The 22,538-nt window shown below is 39.4% G+C and overlaps 1 protein-coding gene across 10 annotated transcripts in view; it reads left to right on the plus strand.

Moving 5' to 3' along the window:
* The window catches only part of SIPA1L1 (signal induced proliferation associated 1 like 1), a 383,806-nt gene that overhangs the window by 246,876 nt on the left and 114,392 nt on the right, over positions 1-22,538 (plus strand). For all 10 annotated transcript variants that reach the window (XM_065595303.1, XM_005309363.5, XM_065595300.1 and 7 more), the window contains 2 exons: positions 10,919-12,731; positions 18,662-18,792. In XM_065595303.1, coding sequence (XP_065451375.1) covers positions 11,234-12,731; positions 18,662-18,792 — 1,629 coding nt within the window. In that variant the 5' untranslated portion in view covers positions 10,919-11,233. The remainder of the gene's footprint in view (positions 1-10,918; positions 12,732-18,661; positions 18,793-22,538) is intronic.

Genomic DNA, 22,538 nt, shown 5'->3' on the forward strand with positions numbered 1-22,538 from the left:
AGAGGCGGATGAAGAGATTTTTGAATGAGGCATCCAGGTTCAGAGGTGTTTCACTACCTTCATCCAAACAGAAGTAATTCTGTTGATAGTGTAAAAGTCTGTAGCCAGAGCATAGGCCAGTACTATATTTGACAATCACTAGAAAGCATAGCTGTGGGAACTGTCTGCTTTTATAGTGTATTACAAATTAGAAATCAAAGTTTCAGCACAGTCTGCTTTCCAAAGGCCACTAGTGGTCAGTTTTCTCCTGTCTGGATGTTTTGTTTTCAGTAGTGATCAAAACAAAGATTTTTCCATAAAGTTAGTAGACCACTGGCAAAAATATTGAAATTTTAATAGAAACTAGTAGTAACAGAGTGCTTGATTCTGTAGCAATTATGTGTGCATAACTCCCACTGAAGTCAATGGGAATTTTGTTTGTGCAAGGACTGTATATTGTATTTTAAAACCACCAAGGAAGTAAATAAATATGCTGAATGCTAAACCTATTTTGAAATGTACTTAGAATGTAGCATTGGATATTTGGAAATTTGAAACTCTGTCAGAGAAAGTAATTTTTTTAAATACGTATTTTGAGTATCCTTTATTGGCTTTGCCAAGAGAGGCCTAACACTCAATTGGATGGCATTTCTATTTGTCTGTAATGTAAATTTGGAACATCACAGTTTGCTGCAAATTGGAACACCAGAAAAACCTGATTCACAGGAAAATTAGGGCCCCTAGATTGCCAGGTACTGTAGGCAAAGCAATCTCTCTGCTACCCGCTACTGATGACTACATATTGGGGCGGCAACTTAATTAGCTGTATCAGAACATTGTCTCTCATCTGGACTGTAACTGAGATAAGAGAACCTTATAGGGAGGGCTTATCAAAGGGAAGCGGGGACCTTGAGTGTGGATGAGTCAGAATGAGTAGGTGAAGCAGGGACCTGGTGTGGAGTGAGGGGGCAGTGGCCTTTGATCAGGGAGGGGAGGAAAGGATGGCAAAGCAGGGACCCACAAGGGAATGAAGGGGGATCTGGGTGGAGGGCATGGAAGTAGGGACCAGGAGGGGAAGATGGGGGAATAGGGGTCACACAGAACCCTGGGAAATGGGGAGCACACAGAGCTTCTGTCATGGTGGGTGGGGTAAATAGGGGACAGTGGTATGCTGGGCTGAACACTTGGGTGACACAACGAGCTCCTGGCATGAGGGAAAGGGTGATTGAATGGATTTGCAGACATCCCTGAAATAGAAGGCGTTTGAGGGGTGAACAGAGGAATGCAAGGAGACCCTGGCTGAGCGCACCTACAGAGGCTGCAAAGTGTGCATCCCCATAGTTGTAGGTCATGCTTTCTTCTGTCGAAGAAACTGTTCTTCCAGTCATTGTTCATTACCACTGCATTGTTAACAGTCTGTTTTTATGTTTGAAATTCTTTTGCTTTATTGATTTGCAAAAGTCATGGAAATCAATTAGTCAGTTTTCTACACAGAAGAGGGCAAATAAAGAAAAATAGAAATATTTATTGGAGATGAAGTGATATGGTGGCAGTGACTGGTGTTTTCAATTTTTCTACCAGATTTTAAAAATACTAGTTGAACAAAGTATATTATGAAGCATTCTGTCCAGAAAATACATTGGTTAAAATAAAATATTGAAGCACTTGAGTACAGAAGGAAAGAATACTGCATTGGACTGGTATTACTTAGATAAAAATAATGAACTTTTATTTTCTTCACGGCCCCAAACCTAGTCTTTAAAATGTTTGAAAAATTAATCATTCAGTATTATTAGGACTTGTATGTATGGGTGATGGAATTATTCACAGTAATGTGAAATCCTAGTACAGTTAATGAAAATGAATGAGTGTCTAGCTGAAGAGGAGATCTGCAGTAACCTTATGTTATATAAACTTACATTCAGCAAACACATTTTGACCAGGTGTGGAGAGAAACCAAAACACATGTGCTGGGTACGTGTTATCTAAAAAGAACAATCTATTTATACTGTAATAAAGTTGGGATTAAAAAATCTGGGTGTGCTATGCTTGCTTCAGTGATTAAACTAAATAACTAGTTGGTCAGACTGATTTCATTTTAAAACTGATTTCATTTTGTTGCTCTTCTCTGGACTCTTTCCTGTTTGTCCACATCTTTCCCAAAGTGTAGTGTCCAGAATTGAACACAGTATTGAGGCCTCATCCATGCTGAGTAGAGCAGGACGACTACCTCCTATGTCTTACATACCACACTCCTGTTAATAAACCCTGGGATGATATTAGCCTTGTTTGAAACTGCATCACATAATGGACTTGTATTCGATTTATGATTGATTATAACCTCCAGATCCTTTTCGTCAGTACTACCAACTATCAAGTTATTCCCTATTTTGTAGTTGTGCTTTTAATTTTTTTCCTTCCTAAGTGAAGTAGTTCACACTTGTCGTTGTTGAATTTCATCTTGTTGAATTCAGACCAATTCTCCTATTTATCTAGGTTGTTTTGAATTCTAATCCTGTCCTCCAAAGTGCTTGTACCCCCTCCCAGCTTGCTGTTGTCTGTAGATTTTTGTAAGTATACTTACCACTCCGTTATCCAAGTCATAAACGAATATACTGAATAGTACTGGACCTAGGACTGACCGCTGCGGGACCCCACTGGATAGGTCCTCTGCATTTGATAGCAAACTGTTGATAACTACTCTTAAATTATGGCCTGGTGCGCCCACTTTATTGTAATTTCATCTAGACTACATTTCCATAGTTTGCTTACGAGACTATCATGTGGGACAGTATCAGAAGTCTTACTAAAATCAAGATATATCGCATCTACTGCTTCTCCCCATCCACTAGGCCACTACCCCATTAAAGGTGGAGATTAGGCTGATTGGCATGATTTGTTCTTGACAAATCCTTGGTGGTTATTCCTTATAATCCTATTATTCTCCAGGTCCTTAAAATTTGATTGTTTAATCATTTATTCTAGTATATTTCCTGGTATTGAAGTTAGGCTGACTGTTTCATAATTCCCTGGGCCCCTCTTTGTTCCCCATTTGTTCATAGGTACAATGTTTTCCCTTCTCCAGTCTTCTGGGACCTCACCTATCCTCCAGGAGGTCTCAAAGATAATTGCTAACAGTCCCAAGATCACTTCAGCTGGTTTGTTAAATACCCTAGGATGAATTTCATTAGGCCCTGCTGACTTGAATACATCTAACTTATGTAAATATTCTTTAACCCGTTCTTTCCCTATTTTGGCTTGCACTCCTTCCCCTTCATTGTTAATATTAATTATGTTGAGCCTCTGGTCACCAATAACCTTTTTAGTGAAGACTGAAGCAAAATGGGCATTAAACACTTCAGTTTCTTGATGTCATTAGTTATTAGCTCTCCTTCCCTGCTAAGAACTGTATCAACACTTCCTTTTATTTTTCTCTTGTTCCTAATATATTTAAAGAATTTATTCTTTCTGCCTTTTATGTCTCTTGCTAGGCTACTGAAACCAAACTGGAAGATTTTAAGCGCTAAAAGTCCAGCAGCGCAGCAGGGCTAAGGCAGGCTCCCTGGCTCTGTGCCACTCCCAGAAGAGACTGGCACGTCTCCTGATCGCCGACTCCACAACTCCTATTGGCTGGGAACTGCAGCCAGTGGGAGCTGTGGGAGCGATGCCTGTGGGCAGGGGCAGTGCACGGTGACCCCTGTCCCTCCCCCCCAGGAGCCACAGGGACATGCCGGCCACTTCCGGGAGCAGCACAGGGCCAGGGCAGGTAGGAGCCTGCCTAAGCTCTGCTGCGCCGCTGCCTGAGGTAAGCGCTGCCCCAGCCAGAACCTGCACCCCTCACCCCCTCCCACACCCCAATCCCCTGCCACAGCCCTGAGCCCCCTCCTGCACCGAAACTCCCTCCCAGAGCTTGAACCCCGCACCCCCTCCAGAACCACAACGCCATGCCCCAGGCTCAGCCTGGAGCTCCCTCCTTCACTCCGAACCCCTTGGCCCCAGCCCAGAGCCTGCACCCCAGCCTGGTGAAAGTGAGTGAGGGTGGGGGAGAGTGGGTTTCCAATTTGTGATATTTTACTGCTTATCCTGTGACTACATATTTTCCTTAATAGTCTTTAGTGAGTGCTTTTATCTAAAGCTCTTTGTAAATCCAACTACATATTGTATACAGATTCTCTTTTATTCATTATTTTGTTGGCTTCTTCAATAAATTTTAATGGACTGGAGAGACATGACTTTCCATGTCATGCTAATTTGTCCCTATCATATTATGTTCATCTATATATTTATAATTCTATCTTTAATTATAGTTTAAGCTAATTTACATTGTAATGGGAGTAAGGCTCACTGCTCTATAATTCCCATGATCCCCCATCATCTTTGTTTAAATATAGGTAAAATGTGCACTAGCCTCCAGTCCTAGCTGATTTTATTGATGGATTACATATTTTGTGTTAGCCACTTATTTCTTATTTTTCTTCAGAATTGTTGTATGAATGCCATCTGGTTATTGGTGACTGGTTGCAATTTAAATTCTATTTGTTCAAACTCCCCTTTTTGACCCTTCAGTCCCATGACAGTTCCTCATCTGCATTACCTCCAAATAATAGATTGTCCAATTGCTCCTTGCTCTCTCATTTTGGGTGCCCAATTTGAGACATTTACAGCATGATTTTTTCTGAGTACATAACATTATATGTTCTTGTGAGGGAGTTCCTCAGTTGGCTCCTTGGGAGTGAGTTTTTCTGCCTGTCTGTTGTGTGCTTGCTTGCCTGAAGATTATAGTATAGTCTGCTTTGGGATCTGTGTGCTGAGCAAGTGGCCTGCTAGGTTAGGCTGAGCGGTTATTAACTAGCCTGCTATCTATCTATATACATATATAGCCTACTATCCTTTGATCCCAGCCCCTTTATGATGCCTTGACAAGGGGGCAGGCCTGACTCAGGTGTTTAAAAAGGCAACCAGAGGTGCTAATGAACTAGAGCAACATACAGAGGTGTTCTGTGGGAAATTTAGAGAGGGAGTGTGAAAGGCAGATACACCCAACAAACATACTTCCCCTTTTTAAAAAAAAAAAAAAAAAGCTGCAAGAGTAAAAATAATGCAGGTAGAATTCCAGCTGCAAAGTGGAGGCTATCCAGTTTGTAGCATGTATGATTACTTGACTTGTGGGCAGGTGGCATGTGTGTGCATACTGTACAATCAGCTCATGGCCTTCAGAGAGATAGTATGGGCTCTGGAGGCCAGAGTGGGTGAACTGAAGGAGCAAAAGGAGACAGAGGTATATGAACAAGACTTACACAAGCATAATTGAGCAGTGCCATCCCCAGACTGACAGCCTCTGTGCTTTCAGGAGGATGAAAGTCTCTGGGAAGGAGAACATCAAGCTGGAACGGAGGGAACCAATCCCATAGTTGGGATCCTCCTTCCAGATGATGTCATGGTATTGTCTCACAAAGAGGATACTCCTCTGGGGAGGGAACCACAGTTACTAGGAAGAGCCAGGTGATAGTGATGGGGAATTTGATCATTAGAAATATAGATAAAAGGGTTTGTGATTATTGGGAGAACCGCATGGTAAATTGCTGGCCAGGTGCGAAGGTTGTAGCTCTCACAAGACATCTAGATAGACTTATGTGCAGTGCTGTGGAGGAGCCAGTGGTCATGGTACCTCTGGGTACCAATGTCATAGGGAAAGGTAGGATAGAGGTACCGCAGACACAGATTTAGGCTGCTAGGTAAAAGATTATAGTCTAGGGACCTCCATGGTAGTGTTCTCTGAAATACTGGGTTTTAGGTTTATTAGGAACTGGAGAATCTTTTGGGAAAGGAGGACCGTACGTAGGAAGGATGAGCTCCACCTAAACCAAAATGAAACCCCAAACTGCTGGCATGTAAAATTAAAAAGATTGTAAAGGATTTTTTTAAACTAAGGGCTGGAGGAAAGCCAACAGGTACGGAAGAGCAAGCAACTGAATACTGACAAAAAATATACAAGTGCATATATACAAATGCTAGGAGTTTAAATACTAAGATCAGTAAATTAAGATATTGATACAAAAGGCACCACAGAAACTTGATGGAATGACGACAATCAATGGGACATGGTAATACCAGGATACAAATATATAGAAATGACAGAGTAGATCTCACTGTTGGGGGAGTAGCAAAGAAAAACCAAAGAAACCCATTGCAGTAGCGTTTAACTTCAAAAATGGGAACTACACAAAAATGAGGAAGCATGTTAAACAGACAATCACAAGAGTGAAATGCTTGCAAACTGATTGAAAAGTATTTTAAAACACAATAATGGAAACTCAAACTAAATGTATACCCCAAATTAAAAAAAAAAAAAAAAAAAGTAAGCGGACCAAAAAATGGCACCATCGCTAAACAGCAGTGTAAAAGGCAGTTAGAGACAAAAGGGCCTTTAAAAATTGGAAGTCAGATCCTAGTGAGGAAAACAGAAAGACACATAAACTCTGGCAAGTCAAGTGTAAAAATATAATAAGGCATGCCAGGAAAGAATTTGAAGAGCAACTGCCTAAGGATACAAAAACTAACAGCAATTTTTTTAAAGTACATCAGAAGCAGGAAGCCTGCCAAACAGTCAGTGGAGCCATTGGACAACTGAGGTGCTAAAGGAGCACTAAAGGAAGACCAGACCATTGCAGACAAACTAAATGAATTCTTTGCATAGGTTTTCACTGCAGAGGATGTGGAGAATATCTCCACATCTGAGCAATTCTTTTAGGTGACACATCTGAGGAACTGTCCCAGGTGAGGTGTCATTAGAGGAGGTTATGGAACAAATTAATAAATTAAACAGTAATAAATCACTAGGACCAGATGGTATTCACCCAAGAGTTCTGAAGGAACTCAAATATGAAATTGCAGAACTACTAACTGTGGTATGTAACCTATTGCTTAAATCAGCCTCTGTACCTGATGACCAGAGGATAGCTAATGTAACGTCAATTTTTAAAAAGGGACGTGATCCTGGCAGTTACAAGTCTGTAAGCCTACCTTCAGTACTTAGCAAATTGGTCAAAACTATAGTAAAGAACAGAATTATCAGACACATTTATAAACTTGATATGTTGGGAAAGAATCAACATGGCTTTTGTAAAGGGAAATCATGCCTCACAAATCTATTAAAATTCTTTGTGTGTGTCAACAAGCATGGGGAGAAGGGTGATCTAGTTGATATACTTGGACTTCGGATTTTCAGAAAGCCTTTGACAAGGTCCTTCACAAAAGGCTCTTAATCATAGAAGATTAGGGTTGGAAGAGACCTCAGGAAGTCATCTAGTCCAACTCCCTGCTCAAAGCAGGACCAACCCCCAACTAAATCATCCCAGCCAGGGCTTTGTGAAGCCAGGCCTTAAAAACCTCTAAGGATGGAGATTCCACCACTTTCCTAGGTAACCCATTCCAATGTTTCCCCACCCTCCTAGTGAAATAGTTTTTCCTAATATCCAACCTAGATCTCCCCCACTGCAACTTGAGACCATTGCTCCTTGTTTTGTCATCTGCCACCACTGAGAACAGCCTAGCTCCATCCTCTTTGGAACCCCCCTTCAGGTAGTTGAAGGCTGCTATAAATCCCCCTTCACTCTTCTCTTCTGCAGACTAAATAAGCCCAGTTCCCTGAGCCTCTCCTCATAAGCCATGTGCCTCAGCCCCCTAATCATTTTCATTGGCCTCTGCTGGACTCTCTCCAATTTGTCCACATCCTTTCTGTAGTGGGGGGCCCAAAACTGGACACAGTACTCCAGATGTGGCCTCATCAGTACTGAATAGAGGGGAATAATCACTTCCCTCAATCTGCTGGCAATCCTCCTACTAATGCAGCTCAATATGCCGTTAACCTTCTTGGCAACAAGGGCACACTGTTGATTTACATCCAGCTTCTCATCCACTGTAATCCCCAGGTTTTAAGCAAAGTAAGCTGTCATGGGGTAAGAGGGAAGGTTCTTTCATGGATCAGTAACTGGTTAAAAGATAAGAAACAAAGAGTAGGAGTAAACGGACAGTTTTTACAGTGGAGAGAGGTAAATAGCGGGGTCCCCCAGGGATCTGTACTAGGACCAGTGCTGTTCAACTTGTTCATAAATGATCTGGAAAAGGGAGTGAACAGTGAAGTGACGAAAGAGGATAAAAAATTACTCAAGGTAATTAAGTCCATTGATGACTGCAAAGAGTTTTACAAAGGGCTATCACTAAACTGGGTGACTAGTGACAAAATGGTGGATGAAATTCAATGTTGATAATTGCAAAGGAATGGACAGTGGAAAAAATAATCCCAACTATACAACAAAATGGTGGGTCTAAATTAGCTGTTACCACTCAGGAAAGAGATCTTGGAGTCACCGTGGATAGTTCTCTGAAAACATCCGCTCAGTGTTTGGCAGCGGTCAAAAAAGCTGTCAAAACTAACAATGTTTGGAACCAGTGGGAAAGGGATAGATAGTAAAACAGAAAATATATTAATGCCAATATATACATCCATGGAACGTCCACACCTTGAATAGTGTATGCAGTTCTAGTCACCCCATCTCAAAAAGATATATTGGAATTGGAAAAGATGCAGAGAAGGGCAACAAAAATGATTAGGGGCATGGAACAGCTTTCATATGAGGAGAGATTAAAAAGACTGGGTCTGTTCATCTTAGAAAAGAGATGGCCTAGGGGAGATGTGATAGAAGTCTATGGAATCATGAGTGGCATGGAGAAAGTGAATAGAGAATTTTTTTTTTACACCTTCACATAACATAAGAACTAGGGGTCATCCGATGAAATTAATAGGTATCAGGTTTAAAACAAACAAAAGAAAATACTTCTTCACACAGTCAACCCTTGGAACTTGTTGCCATGTGATGTTGTGAAGGCTAAAATTATAACTGGGTTCAAAAAAGAATTAAATAAATTCGTGGCACATTGGCCTATCAATGGGTATTAGCAAGATGATCAGGGATGCAACCCCATGCTCTGGGTGACCCTAAGCCTCTGACTGCCAGAAGCTAGACTTGGATGACAGGGGATGGCTCACTCGAAATCTTCCTGTTCTGTTGATTCCCTCTGTAGCCTCTGGTACTGGCCATTGCCAGAGACAGGATACTGGGCTAGCTGGACCATTGATCTGATCCAGTAAGGCTGTTCTTATGATCCTGTATGTTCATAGAACATCTTCGGTTAACTTCAGTTGCCACTGAGAGTGCTCAGCACTTCTGCATATCAGACCTTCCGGTCTCAATAAGAGCACCTGCCAACTGACCCTCCCAGGCTCAAAACGAGGAACACATAATTAGTGACCACATATGAAAAGTTTGGCTTGTGAAATAATTGCAAATTCAGTAGTTTTGTGACCGAAGTAGCCGGTCAGCCTTTAAGAGTTATCCTATTTAGCTATATAAAATGATTTTTATAAATAATGGTTGATGAAGTGATACTAGGAAGACAATTGCATGTCTAAATGGCTGCACAAAAACATCAGTATCACTAACTGCTTGCACTGTTTTTGCTATGTGTACTAGAATCAGTTTGCATTTTTCCTTCCTAAATGTTCAGCTTTATATAAATACCTGCTGCTGTTTCAAACCGGTTCTGTCTATGGCAAGTGAAATTGAAACATACTGCCTTTGGAAGTAGAAAATGTTCTGGCAGGATATTTAATTACTGTGGAAGTAAGTACTCATTACTTTTGAGAGTTGACTGCAGAAAGTACTAGTTTTCCTAGAAGCACCAGAACCCTTGATTCATAGACAATACTGCATTGTCAACGTGGTGCTGGTTCAGCAGCATCTTTCCACAGATATTTGGCAAGTATTTAAAGGCCACATTTTGTGTAATTGGTTTAGTCTTTGAAAATGATCCACTTCTTTTTGTTAAAGGATGTACACAGCAGTACTGGATTTTATGCTGACATTCTCATGCCTTTGTCTTCTACCAATTGGGGCGTATTTGTATAACTTTTTGTAGCTCCTCAAAGAGTAACATAATGCTTTGTCATCAGTTTTGGTGCTGGGGAGTATAGAAGAGCATTTCTTTCAGTAGCCTTGTGAAGCTGGAATACAGAGGAGCTGTGATATTCACAGTATTTTCTCAGCAAGTGAAACATTTCCATATCTGGGTATGCAAGTGTGTGTGTGTTTACGTGCACACCTTCACATTGTGTATACATAACAAGTGGGAAAATGGTGTTGAGGTGATGCTACATATTTTCTGAAATATTCAGCTTTTGTGCAAATAGGACTGTGGGGGTAAAGCATAGGATAAGTGTTCCTGAAATAACTTATGTCTACGGTAGAAACCTTTTAGAATCTGTTTCTTGTTAGCTTTCTGCAGTTTTGTTATTAGCAGTATAAATAATTGTGAAATAGTAACAAAGGGGAACAGTGGATATTGATTTCTAATTACTCACAAGGGTGGTTGACATCTAAACATTAGTCTTGCTTACAAACCTTAAAAGAACCTCAATTAGTCTACTGAATGTGTAATAAATCAATGATTTGTACAGTATATGTGTGCTTTAATATGGAGCATACCTGTCACACTGAAGTATTGTATGACCTAGTTAGGGTTCTTGGGATACTGTGAGTGGGCTTAGAGCTGTTGCCGGGGGCAGAGTGCTCTCTGCTTTGTTTTGTAATATTCTCTGCCAGCCAAGCTAGAAAACAGCAAGGACCTGTTCAGCAGGTGTGCTTTGTACACAAATGCTGCATCCAAAAGTAATAATAGTCTTTCTATATGCCAATCAATAGGTACAGTACATGAAAATTCCACCACTCTACATTTTTGATACAGTGAAGGAGGGTTTAAAAATGGAGTGTTTGTTCTACATATAACTTTAGTGTAGTAATTTATTTAATACATTTGGTTGTGGGATAATGCATTTACATAAAATTACTAATACTTTTGTCTCCCTGTTTCTCTGTTCTAGGCATAAAATCATTGGATTATAATAACTCTGAAGTTTTGGATCCCAAGTGATGTTAAGACAATTTAGGCCTATTGGAATATGGCCACCTGTTAAAATGCAGAAGCTAAAGGAGCTATTACATATCAAAACTTACTGAAGACCTGAATTTCCTGGATATCTGTCATTTAACCACTTCCTTAAATGACCATGATTGGGATCTCATGCAACCAGTGTATATTTTGGAGACTATTCTCCAAAAGGGAATTGTGCATTTAAAAAGCAGACATGACTATGTCTTCTTTTGGAACTTACTAAAGCTAAACATATTTACAAATCATGACCAGCTTGAAGCGGTCCCAGACTGAAAGAGCTGTTGCCACTGGGGTAGCAGTTGGAACAGATGGAGGTTCTAAAGTCCATTCAGATGACTTTTACATGAGGCGCTTTAGGTCACAGAATGGCAGCTTAGGATCTGCAGTCATGGCTCCAGGAGGGCCTTCACGCAGTGAAGGTCCCCACCACCTTACCTCTACTCCTGGTGTTCCTAAAATGGGAGTTAGGGCCAGGATTGCTGACTGGCCCCCAAGGAAGGAAAATGTCAAAGAAACTAGCAGATCAAGTCAGGAAATTGAAACATCAAGTTGCCTTGATAGTATGTCCTCTAAAAGCAGTCCTGGGAGTCAGGGGAGCTCTGTTAACCTGAATGCTAGTGACTCTGTCATGTTAAAGAGTATCCAGAACACTCTTAAAAACAAAACAAGACAATCTGAGAATCTAGACTCTAGGTTTCTTACACCTGATGGTTACCCCAGTTCCCCTAGGAAAGCCCTTCGCAGAATAAGACAACGCAGTAACAGTGACATTACCCTAAGTGAGCTTGATGTGGATAGCTTTGATGAATGTATTTCACCCACTTTTAAATCTGGGCCATCACTGCACAGGGAATATGGCAGCACATCCTCAATAGATAAACAGGGAACTTCAGGGGAGGGTTTTTTTGATTTATTAAAGGGTTATAAAGATGAGAAATCTGATCAGAGAAGCCCAGCTCCATCAAAGCTCAGTGAACTTCTGATAGCCAGTGGAAGCAAGGGTTCAGGATTCTCTTTGGATGTGATAGATGGGCCAATCACTCAGAGAGAGAACCTCAGACTCTTTAAGGAAAGGGAGAAACCACTTAAAAGGCGCTCAAAATCAGAGACTGGAGATTCTTCTATTTTTCGTAAGTTGCGTAATGCCAAAGGTGAAGGGGAACTCTCAAAGTCTTCAGACCTTGAAGATAACAGGTCAGAAGACAGTGTTAGGCCTTGGACTTGTCCAAAATGCTTTGCCCATTATGATGTTCAGAGTATATTATTTGATTTAAATGAAGCAGCAATCAACCGACATAATGTTATTAAAAGAAGGAACACTACAACAGGAGCTTCTGCTGCTGCTGCAGCATCATTAGTTTCTGGGCCCTTGTCCCATTCTGCAAGTTTCAATTCTCCTATGGGCAGCACTGAAGACCTGAATTCAAAAGGAAATCTCAATATGGACCAGGGGGATGATAAAAGCAATGAACTTGTGATGAGTTGTCCTTATTTTCGTAATGAGATTGGCGGGGAAGGAGAACGGAAGATCAGCCTGTCCAAGTCTAATTCAGGTTCCTTCAGTGGATGCGAAAGTGCCTCTTTTGAGTCTGCTCTTAGCTCCCATTGCACAAATGCAGGAGTGGCAGTACTTGAAGTACCCAAGGAAAATGTGGTGTTACATTTAGATAGAGTGAAAAGATACATTGTTGAACATGTGGACCTTGGTGCATACTATTATCGGAAATTCTTCTATCAGAAGGGTAAGTAACCTCTTTTTCCTATAATATATCACTTTTCTGTGACTCCAAATAGGAAATTATTTTGGCATGTAATAATTCATGCAAATCTTACTATGGAGTACTGTATTCTGCTGACATTTTAATAACTTAAAAGTAAGTTTACCCATAATAATAATAATAATAATAATAATAAAAAAAGCATACATCTTGATTCAGGGCAAAAAACCCCAAAACATTTAAAGGAAGATAAAAGGCAACAATCTTGATTTATGTGCATGATATCTTCCATTACAATTATCACTCTAGGAAGAGAATTCTTATTCACGTAATTCTACAAAAATTTCAGTATTTTTGAATAGCAGCAGTTTCTTTCTTAGATAGCAATTATCTTAAAAAACAGCAGTAAGAATCAATCTTTTTGTCAACTAGCTTTCCACAGGCAATGGTGGATTTTTCCAGAAGATAGGTGTGTGTGTGTGTGTGTGTGTGTGTGTGTGTGTGTGTATATATATACACCTCTACCCCGATATAACGCTGTCCTCGGGAGCCAAAAAATCTTATCGCTTTATAGGTGAAACCGCGTTAAATTGAACTTGCTTTGATCCGCCGGAGTGCGCAGCTTTACCGCATTATATCTGGATTCGTGTTATATCGGGTCGCATTATATTGGGGTAGAGGGGGTGTGTGTGTATGTATATATGTATGTATATGTGTGTGTGTGTATATATATATATATATATATATAATGTGTGTGTGGATACACTAACTGTCAGAGCACCAATGGATATGTCATTGGATTAAAAATACAACATTATTTTGCAAAAACAAAGTACCTATTTTTGCTTCTATTGAAGTCAGTGGCAAAAACACTAGCTGATTTCATTTGGAATAAAAGTAGGTCCCCTGGCTTTAAATAAAATAGCTGCATATATCATTCTTTACAATCAGTAGGATAATAATTGTACTAACTTAGTCAGACAGCCCATAATATTGCATAACTAATGCTGTAAAAGCCAAGTATTATGTTTGTTTTTATAAAATCAAACCAATGGTAACAAAAATAATCTGAGATAATTTCAGTACTGCATTAATCCGTTGTTTAACATTCTGGATTTAGAATTACATTCAGATTGGAAATTTAGGCTTTTAATGACGCATACATTAAAAATCATATGCTGAAAAGTCTCTATTCATTTCTTATTTATAAAAGCTTCAAGTATTGAAAGGGAAAGTGTTTTAACAACTGAATTTGTTTACTTTTTGATTTCATTTTGGCATGGATAATGAGACTGGACTGCTTAGTTTCTGGTTCTCGTGTAGGAGCACGTACTTTCCCAAACTGTGGTCCACAGAACACTTTCTGGCAATATGCAGAAAAACTGACTGTTGGTTATACTGGCTGGAACTTCATTTCTAGTTGCTAAGTTACATTAAAAGACAGCTAAAAAAGAAAGGGAAATTATCTGTGTAATTATGAATGGGCGGGGAGGGGTTCATAAGACTCTTTATGATGAGGCCCACACAGTGAAAATGTTTGAGAACCCCTGACAGTGCTGTAGTGTTTGGATTCCCAGTGTTTAATATTTACATAAACCTATTTGTATTTATTTTTAAATGTTTGAATGCTGCTATTGATATACATTTGTATACAGTAAGTAACTATCTACATTTTGGGCTTAAAGTACTTGACAGCATCCTTTAACCATGGAATTGTGGCATCACTTGAGTCAAACATTCATATACAGAAATATTTGTAGTAAAGAATCTTATTTTTAATTTTGGCAAAATGAACTAAATATGGGAAGTGTCCACACTCTGTATTATAGTGGTTTTCTGTTCTTTTCCTTGATAACTAACTTTAATTTAGAACCATTTGTCCAGGATTCAGTTGGCTGAGCTGCTTAGTGCATGACATGCGTACCTGTCGTGTGTTCTTGCAGGCCAGATGGATCTTTACACATGTGGTTAGGGGCTGTAGTTGCTTCTGTTGATTGCCAAGGGTACACTGTAGCACCTGCTTTGCAGAAAGCCCCTCTACCTCTCCTCTTGTTCCTCTCACTGCTGGATCTGTTCAGGAAGGACCAGCTAGAAGAACAGTCAACGGCAGCAGTGGGTGGCCAGCTGGCAGGGACAAGAGATATTGGAGCTTATTACTGGCCCCAAGTGCCACCGGAAAGTCCCCAGCCATCATCTCAGACACTCCAGCCGTCATCCACTTGACCCTTATCTTCAGGGCAGCCTTGGTGCCACTAGCAAAGTCTATAAGGAAAGGGTGGCCCTCTCTGTGCAGGCCAGCCTGTTGCTTCAGTCCTGAGTAAGTGAGGAAGTTCAGAAGATGAGCCACCTAAAAATTGTAGGACTCAAGATCATAGCATGAGAATTCATAACTTTGGAATGTTCATGCCATGGTATTGCTGTTCATCAAGTGTTTGGGACACTGCATCTTGGCTCTGTGTTTCAAAATGCATGGATACGTGACCATACAATACATGTCCTGAGATGGCGTATTTTTGCCACAGTAAGGTCCAGTTCAATATGATGATTTCAGAGGACACCTGCAAGAGTTATGCTGTTTGTGGCTGTCATTCTCAATATGACAGTATGAGCTTTGGCCCCCTACTTATGGCTTCTCCAGCTGTTGATAATGAGTTTATCATGCTATTTTGTAGTCCCCTATCTACAGTTACAGCTTCTACAAAACTGCTTCCCATCTGTTTGAATTAGGTCCAAACTTCCAAACTAATTCTTGGTGTAGTTTACTCTATCCCAGTGAGTGAATGTTAATTGGAATTACTGTAGTAAGTGTCAGAAAGATTTAGAGGCTTGGTATACAGAACTTGAAGACAGACAAGTTTAGAAGATAGAGACATGTAGATGTTTCAGTTTTGAAAATGCTTCTTTTTCAAGCGAACATGTGACCTGCTGACCATGTAAACATATAGAGGCTTACATTAGCACTAACTCACATTTGCCAAATTGTGTAGCTCCACATGTAGCATCACTCACACACACACACACACACACACACACAAAATGTAATGAGCTAATTTGCATATTTGCATGCAATAATAAATTTCAGCTTCTGTTCAATACACCCTGCCCCAAGCAGTGGCACGGTTAGGACTCGGTATCTGTGTCACTTTCCTGGTGCCTTCTATTCACTGTTTCAACAGGCTATATAAAACATTAGGGATGAAATACCTCGCAGAGTGCCTGGCTGTCTGGTTTGGAAGCTGTGCAGGAAATTGTGATGGGAAAAGAGAATGTGTGAGGGTGTAGGAGAGGGATTAAGATTGGGTGCAAGGGAATGTGGGATACAGTGGAAAAGAGCAGGATACAAGGAGGGTGGGGGGTCAGCAGATATATAAGGGAATGTGGATGGAGACTGAGGGGAGCACAATGGAATTTGAGGAGCAGGAGGGAGACTGGGAGCATGAAAACATAGTGAAAGGTATAGGACAGGAGATTAGAACACCATGGAAGGAAAATGTGAGTGCGGTAAGGACAGAGATAGAAACAGTTGAGAGGATGGGTGGTAACATAGGGGAGTGATTGGGAAGGTAAGTGTCGAGGGTGAGAATGCCAACTCTCCCATGCAGTGGGTTGGGAGAGGAGGTAAATGAAGTTCCCCTCCAAGCTAAGGGGAGAGCCTGGCCTTTGTGTGTGTGTGTGTGTTTGTGTAATAACATGTAAGCTTGGATTCTGAAAGTGAAATGATCACACACAAATAGAAGGTGGAAGAGAAGCTTGTCTCTTAAGGCAGAACAGAAATGCACAGTTGCGCTCCTTTTCTCTAGTCATGATGCAAAACAACTGTTGTGAAGAAGAAAAGAAAGTACCCAACCTCCAGCAGAGGAAAAAAAGTTGCAATTAGAGTGCCCCATTTCCCATGCAGTACTAGATAAACAATTTTTGGGGTGCCTGAAAGTGTTCAGAGCTGGTTGTAATAGGTGCAGCAATGCTGCTTTTTCAGTGATGATATGGCAAGTGCAGGCAGATCCCTCAATATAGGTCATCTTGTGCTGATATACAGGATAGAGTTGCCTTGTGTATCTCTGATCAGATGGAGTCTATTATCGTCTAAAAGGTTAAGGAAACAGTGAGCAAAGTTTTTACTGGGAAAACTAAATAAATCAGATGATGTGAAAATATTTACATATTTTTAATTGCCAAACTCTGAAGCCTGAGGGTGAGGAAAGAGAGTGAGATCAGAGCCTGAACTCCAATCTGAGCTGCAGTGTCAAAGCACCACATCCACACAGCTATTTTTAGCACTCTTGCATTAGCTCCTCTACTACAAGTCTGTGGACGTGGGCTGAAAGGCTTGCTCCCAGATGCCGTGTAGACATACCCTTGTAGGTCATATTCATTTTGGTTGCTGTACAAAAAATAAACAATACATCAATGTACGCTAATCTGCTATGAGGTTAAACTTGCTGTTAGGTGAAAAAGCATGCTTTTTTAAAAGTTGAGAATTACAAGTTTAGCCAAGTTTGTAATAGCGCCTCCCAAATTGTAATTAATTTTTGAATAAAGAACTTCCATAAGTTGTGCACAGTCTACACATCCTACTACAGTCAAAGTTTTGTTTTATACTACTTTGAAAGGAAATGTAAATTCTCTAATGAGTCTAATTTAAAGCAGGAAATTCCCAGAGAATTCTGAAAATGATAGGTGGCATTTCCCCCACATTGAATCTTTTATTTTTAATTGAAAGAATGAAGTTCCAGCCTGAAGTTCAACTAAGTCATGTGTTGCTTTTTTGGTAGGGCCTGTAATCTTCTGTTACTCTATGTATTCCATAAATACTTACAATATTATGATGTAATAGGACTTGTTGCCTTGTGAAATACTTTTGTTTATAATTTACTGAGTGGTTCTCTAAACTCAGGCTGCCAGGCCTTCTAGATTGGAATTGAACTAGTCACTCAAGATAGGTTTCCATTTAACTGTATGACGTACTACATTAGTGGCAACTCTTCTCTCACCTCAACTACTTCAATCCTCATGCAAACAGTCCAAGAATTATAAATAGTAAAGAGGTCTCCTAACTCAACTTCTGAATGCTTGTGCTCAAGTTTTTAGGTCTACGTTTTGTTGGACTACATTTTTTTTTCTATACTGGAAAATTTGGATTTGTGCTTACGAATTGAGTAATTTACATGTGTAAAATAAGAATTTTACTGTCACTCAGCAAATAAGTGATTGTTCCTTCTGCCATATTTTCCTCCGCTTTATCCAATCCAATTTTAAACTGAATTAAGACTTCATTTTCTATTGGGGTACTTCTCCGTAGTGTCTCTGTTATGAAATGTTTCTTGATATTCATCCTAAATTTTCCACTTTTTAATTTTGTCCCTGCATTAGTTGTATGCCTTTTTTCTCACTTACTTCTCAAATAATACTTCACTCTCTTTGATTTTTATGCCCTTCAAATACTTGTAGAGGTTTATTGTATTGCCCCTGAACTGTCATTTGTCAAGCTATAAGTTTGTCTACAGAGAGAGTCAAGTATAGTCTATACTTCTTTTTATAGGATAATCAACACTGTCATTTCAGATTTAAATATGTAGTTCTGAATTTTTTGCATCCATTAATTTGCTTTCCATACTTTTACTTTTAATGCATTGGGTCAAATGTATTGATTAATTTAGTGTAAGTGAAACCTACCCTTTTGCAAAGGGAGCATAAGCGGCAAACATATGTTAAGTCCCATTTCAGCTTTGTTTTGAGTACAGGCACAAAGATGAATTTCACCTTATAAATATAGATAGATCTCATTGGTGAATTGATGACTGAGGGTGAAATTTTGGCTTCACTGAAGTCAATGGCAACCTCCCATTAACTTTATTGGGTCCAGAATTTCACACTTAATACATTATCTGAATGCAAAATGTTTCTGTGAGAGCTGTAACATGAATTTTTCCTTTATTTTTATTTTTATACCCAAGAACACTGGAACTATTTTGGGGTAGATGAGAGCCTGGGTCCAGTAGCTGTGAGCATTAGAAGAGAAAAACCGGATGAAATAAAAGAAAATGGACCTCTATATAACTATCGCATCATTTTCAGAACCAGTGAGGTAAGCAAAGTGTGAGTGGAATAAGAGGGGAAGAAACTAATAGTGAACAGGCAAAGCCAGATAGTATGTGGTAAAATCATAGATCCAGGTAGTTGTTGTATTGCAGATATTGGAAACCAGAAGGAAGCCTGTGTGTTGCTCATCATGATACATTTTTGTCTTCCACATATAAATATGCTACAGTAATCTCCTTACCAAGAACCATAATAAATTATGTTTTACAGAATAAAGATAAATATATCACCAAGTGAACTATACAGTAGCATTCTGCAAATAAGCAGTATATTTGAGCAGATCACTTTGGTTAGGGCTTGAAAAATTTACTGGACATTATAGTGAGAGGCAAGTAAGAAAGTATGGAACATTCTCCACCCTAACACTTTAGGTGGCAGTGCATTGGTCTCAGAAAACTATTGTATTTTTAACAGCCAACTAGTGCACGTGTGGGGGAGACGTGGGGTGAGCAGATGGGTACAGTGTACAAAATTAGCCTTCTTTTCAGGTGCTGAGTCTGGGCTTTATTGTTGGTCCCATCTTTCCTGGATGGTAGATGTTTGATAGTTTGGAAGCTTTCCCACAGATTCTTCTTTCTTTTCATTCCCTCCCTCCTTCTCAGCTGCTGCAAGGACAGTGTTTCTTTTTCTCTTTGCTTTTTTTTATAGCAGAATGAAAGGATGGATATTCCACTCATCCTTCCTTCCAAACTGGGAAATTTCATTCTCTTCCTCTCCTTTTTCCTCTCCCATTCAGATTATATCTCCACCATTGTTGCTGTTTATGGCACATTTATTTTAAGAGTAGCCAACTACACTGCTGCAGTTCTTATCCTTTAGCTGGAGTGAAGATGACCAGACACTTTTCAATCTCAATCTCCTGCTCTATAAATTTAAGCAACAGCAGCTACTAACCTTCAGCTGCTGATAAGAATGCTGTCTCTGCTGGGGGAGTGAGGAGGTGCGTTCTGTACGTATGCAGGTGTTGCTTTCACCATTTCTTCCTCAAATTGATAGATTTCTGGAGCAGCAAAATGAAATCTGAAACCACTGATTAGTGAGAGTTCTTTTGTTCAAACTGCTGGGGCAGCAGAAGTGAAATTGACCAATCTCTTGTAAATTACACTTTGTTACAACAAAGGGATTGTTTCACTCTTGGGAGAATCTTGTCAGTGACAAATAGGGGAGAAGCTATCTTATGTCTGAAGATGTGTATTCTGTTTGTTGTTGAGTTTTACTATAGGGGGTACACCCAATTGTTTGGCGCACCCAAAGATACGGCACAGGTTGTAAAAGCAATTATAGATTTTCCTGCTGTTGCTTTCTGTGTAGTTTGCTAACTTTAACTTACTTGACATTTACACTTGTCTTATAAAGCTACTGAAACTTTCCTTCTCACCATTAATTTCAAATAAAGTTCTATATAAGGTAACGGTGATGTAACTTTCTTCTCCAAGAACGTTCAAATGGACACTTTGCTTAGTTTATCTCATCTGAAGTATTCAGTTCAAATGCAGTTCAATGCACAACTAGGACTTTTGTTTCCTATTTAAAGCTCAAACTCTGATAAATAAAGATTAGCATTCAGCTTGCAGACCACCTCAGGCTAAACTTAGAGTACCACTCGCAAAAGTTGTGGGTTTTTTGTCTCTTATATCTAATAGAATAGAGACTTACACTTAGGGTTTTTTTTAAATCTTAATGGTCTATTTTATTAGTTTGTGCAAGACATCCCATATCTTGCAACAGAATAGTAGTCCTTCTAACTGTATTGCTGGTTTAAATTTAGTCCAGCTTTGTAGTAACCATAAATTACTACATAATAGCTGTTGCATGTTCTTCCTTCAAGTCTACAAATAGTTTTTTGAGATTCGAGATGGGTAAGCTTGCAAGTATTCTCACCTTAGCATCCCAACCTCAGCTTCGGTGAATCATAGAATCATCAAAATGCAGAACTGGAAAGGACCTTGATAGGTCATCTAGTCCAGTCCTCTGCACTGAGGCAGGACTAAGTATTATCTAGACCATCCCTGACACGTGTTTGTCTACTCTGTTTTTATAAACCTCTAATGACAGAGATTCCACAAATTCTTTAGGTAATTTGTTCCTGTACTTAATTTTCCCTTACAGTTAGGAAGTTTTTCCTAATGTCTTACCTAAATCTCCCTTGCTGCAGTTTAAACTAGGACTGTCAAGTGGTTAAAAAATTAATCTCAATGAATCACTCTGTTAAACAATAATAGAATACTATTTATTTAAATATTTTTGGATGTTTTCTACATTTTCAAATATATTAATTTCAATTACGACACAATACGAAGTGTACAGTGCTCATTTTATATTTATTTTTATTACAAATATTTTTCACTGTAAAAAACAAAAGAAATAGTATTTTTCAATTTAACCAATACAAGTATTCTAGTGCAATCTCTTTATCATGCAAGTTGAACTTACAAATGTAGAATTATGTAGAAAAAAACCCCAGCATTAAAAAAAAAGGTAAAACTTTAGAGCCTACAAGTCCAATCAGTCCTACTTCTTGTTCAGCCAATCGCTCAGGCAATCTGTTTACATTTGCAGAAGATAATCCAATTGATATATTTGAAAATGTAGAAATACATCCAAAATATTTAATAAATTTAAATTGGTTTTCTATTGTTTAACAGTGCGATTAATCACGATTAATTTTTTTAGTTAACCGCGTGAGTTAACTGCAATTAATCGACAGCCCTAGTTTAAACCCATTACTACGTATCCTGTCTACAGTGGATGAGAACAACCTTTTACGTACTTGAAGACTGTTATCATGTCCCCCCTCAGTCTTCTCTTGTCCAGAATAAACAAACCCAGTTTTTTCAGTCTTTCCTCATAGGTCATGTTTTCTAGACATTTAATCATTTTTGTTGCTTTCCTCCAGTTTGTCCACATCGTTTCCAAAGCGCAGTGCCCAGAACTGGATGTAGTATTCCAGTTGGGGCCTTATCAGTGCAGAACAGAAGAATTACTTCTTGTGTCTTGCTTACAAAACTACTGCAAGTACATCCCAAAATGAATTTTTCCAACAGTTTTATATTGATGACTCATATTTAGTTTGTGTTCTACTATAAGCCTCAGATCCTTTTCTGCAGCACTCCTTCCTAGGCTGTCATTTCCCATTCCTATTGATTATTCCTTCCTAAGTGGAGTACTTTGCATTTGTCCTTATTGAATTTCATCATATTTATTTCAGACCATTTCTACAGTCTTTTCAAGATCATTTTGAATTCTAATTCTGTCCTCCAAAGTGCTTGCAACCCCTCCCAGCATGTTATCATGCGCAAATTTTATAAGTGTACTCTGTATGCCATTATCAAAATAATTTATGAAGATATTAAATAGAATCAGACCCAGGACCAATTCCTACGGAACCTCACTTCATATGCCCTTCCAGCTTGGCTGTGAATCATTGATAACTGCTCTCTGAGTACAGTTTTTCCACTAGTTGTGCACTAACCTTATAGTAGGTTTGGCTAGGCTATATTACTCCAGTTTGCTTATGACAATGTCAGGTGAGACAGTATCAAAAGTCTTACTAAGTCAAGATATATCACATCTACTGCTTCACGCCTATCTACAAGGCTTGTTACCCTGTGTAAAAAAGGATATTAGGTTGGTAAAACATGATTTGTGCTTGACAAATTCATGTTAACTATTACTTGTGATATGGCTGTGAAAAAAGCTAATGCGGTCTTGGGATGCATCAGGAGAGGTATT

The sequence above is a fragment of the Chrysemys picta genome, chromosome 4, assembly GCF_011386835.1.
Source record: "Chrysemys picta bellii isolate R12L10 chromosome 4, ASM1138683v2, whole genome shotgun sequence".
Lineage (NCBI taxonomy): Eukaryota > Metazoa > Chordata > Testudines > Emydidae > Chrysemys > Chrysemys picta.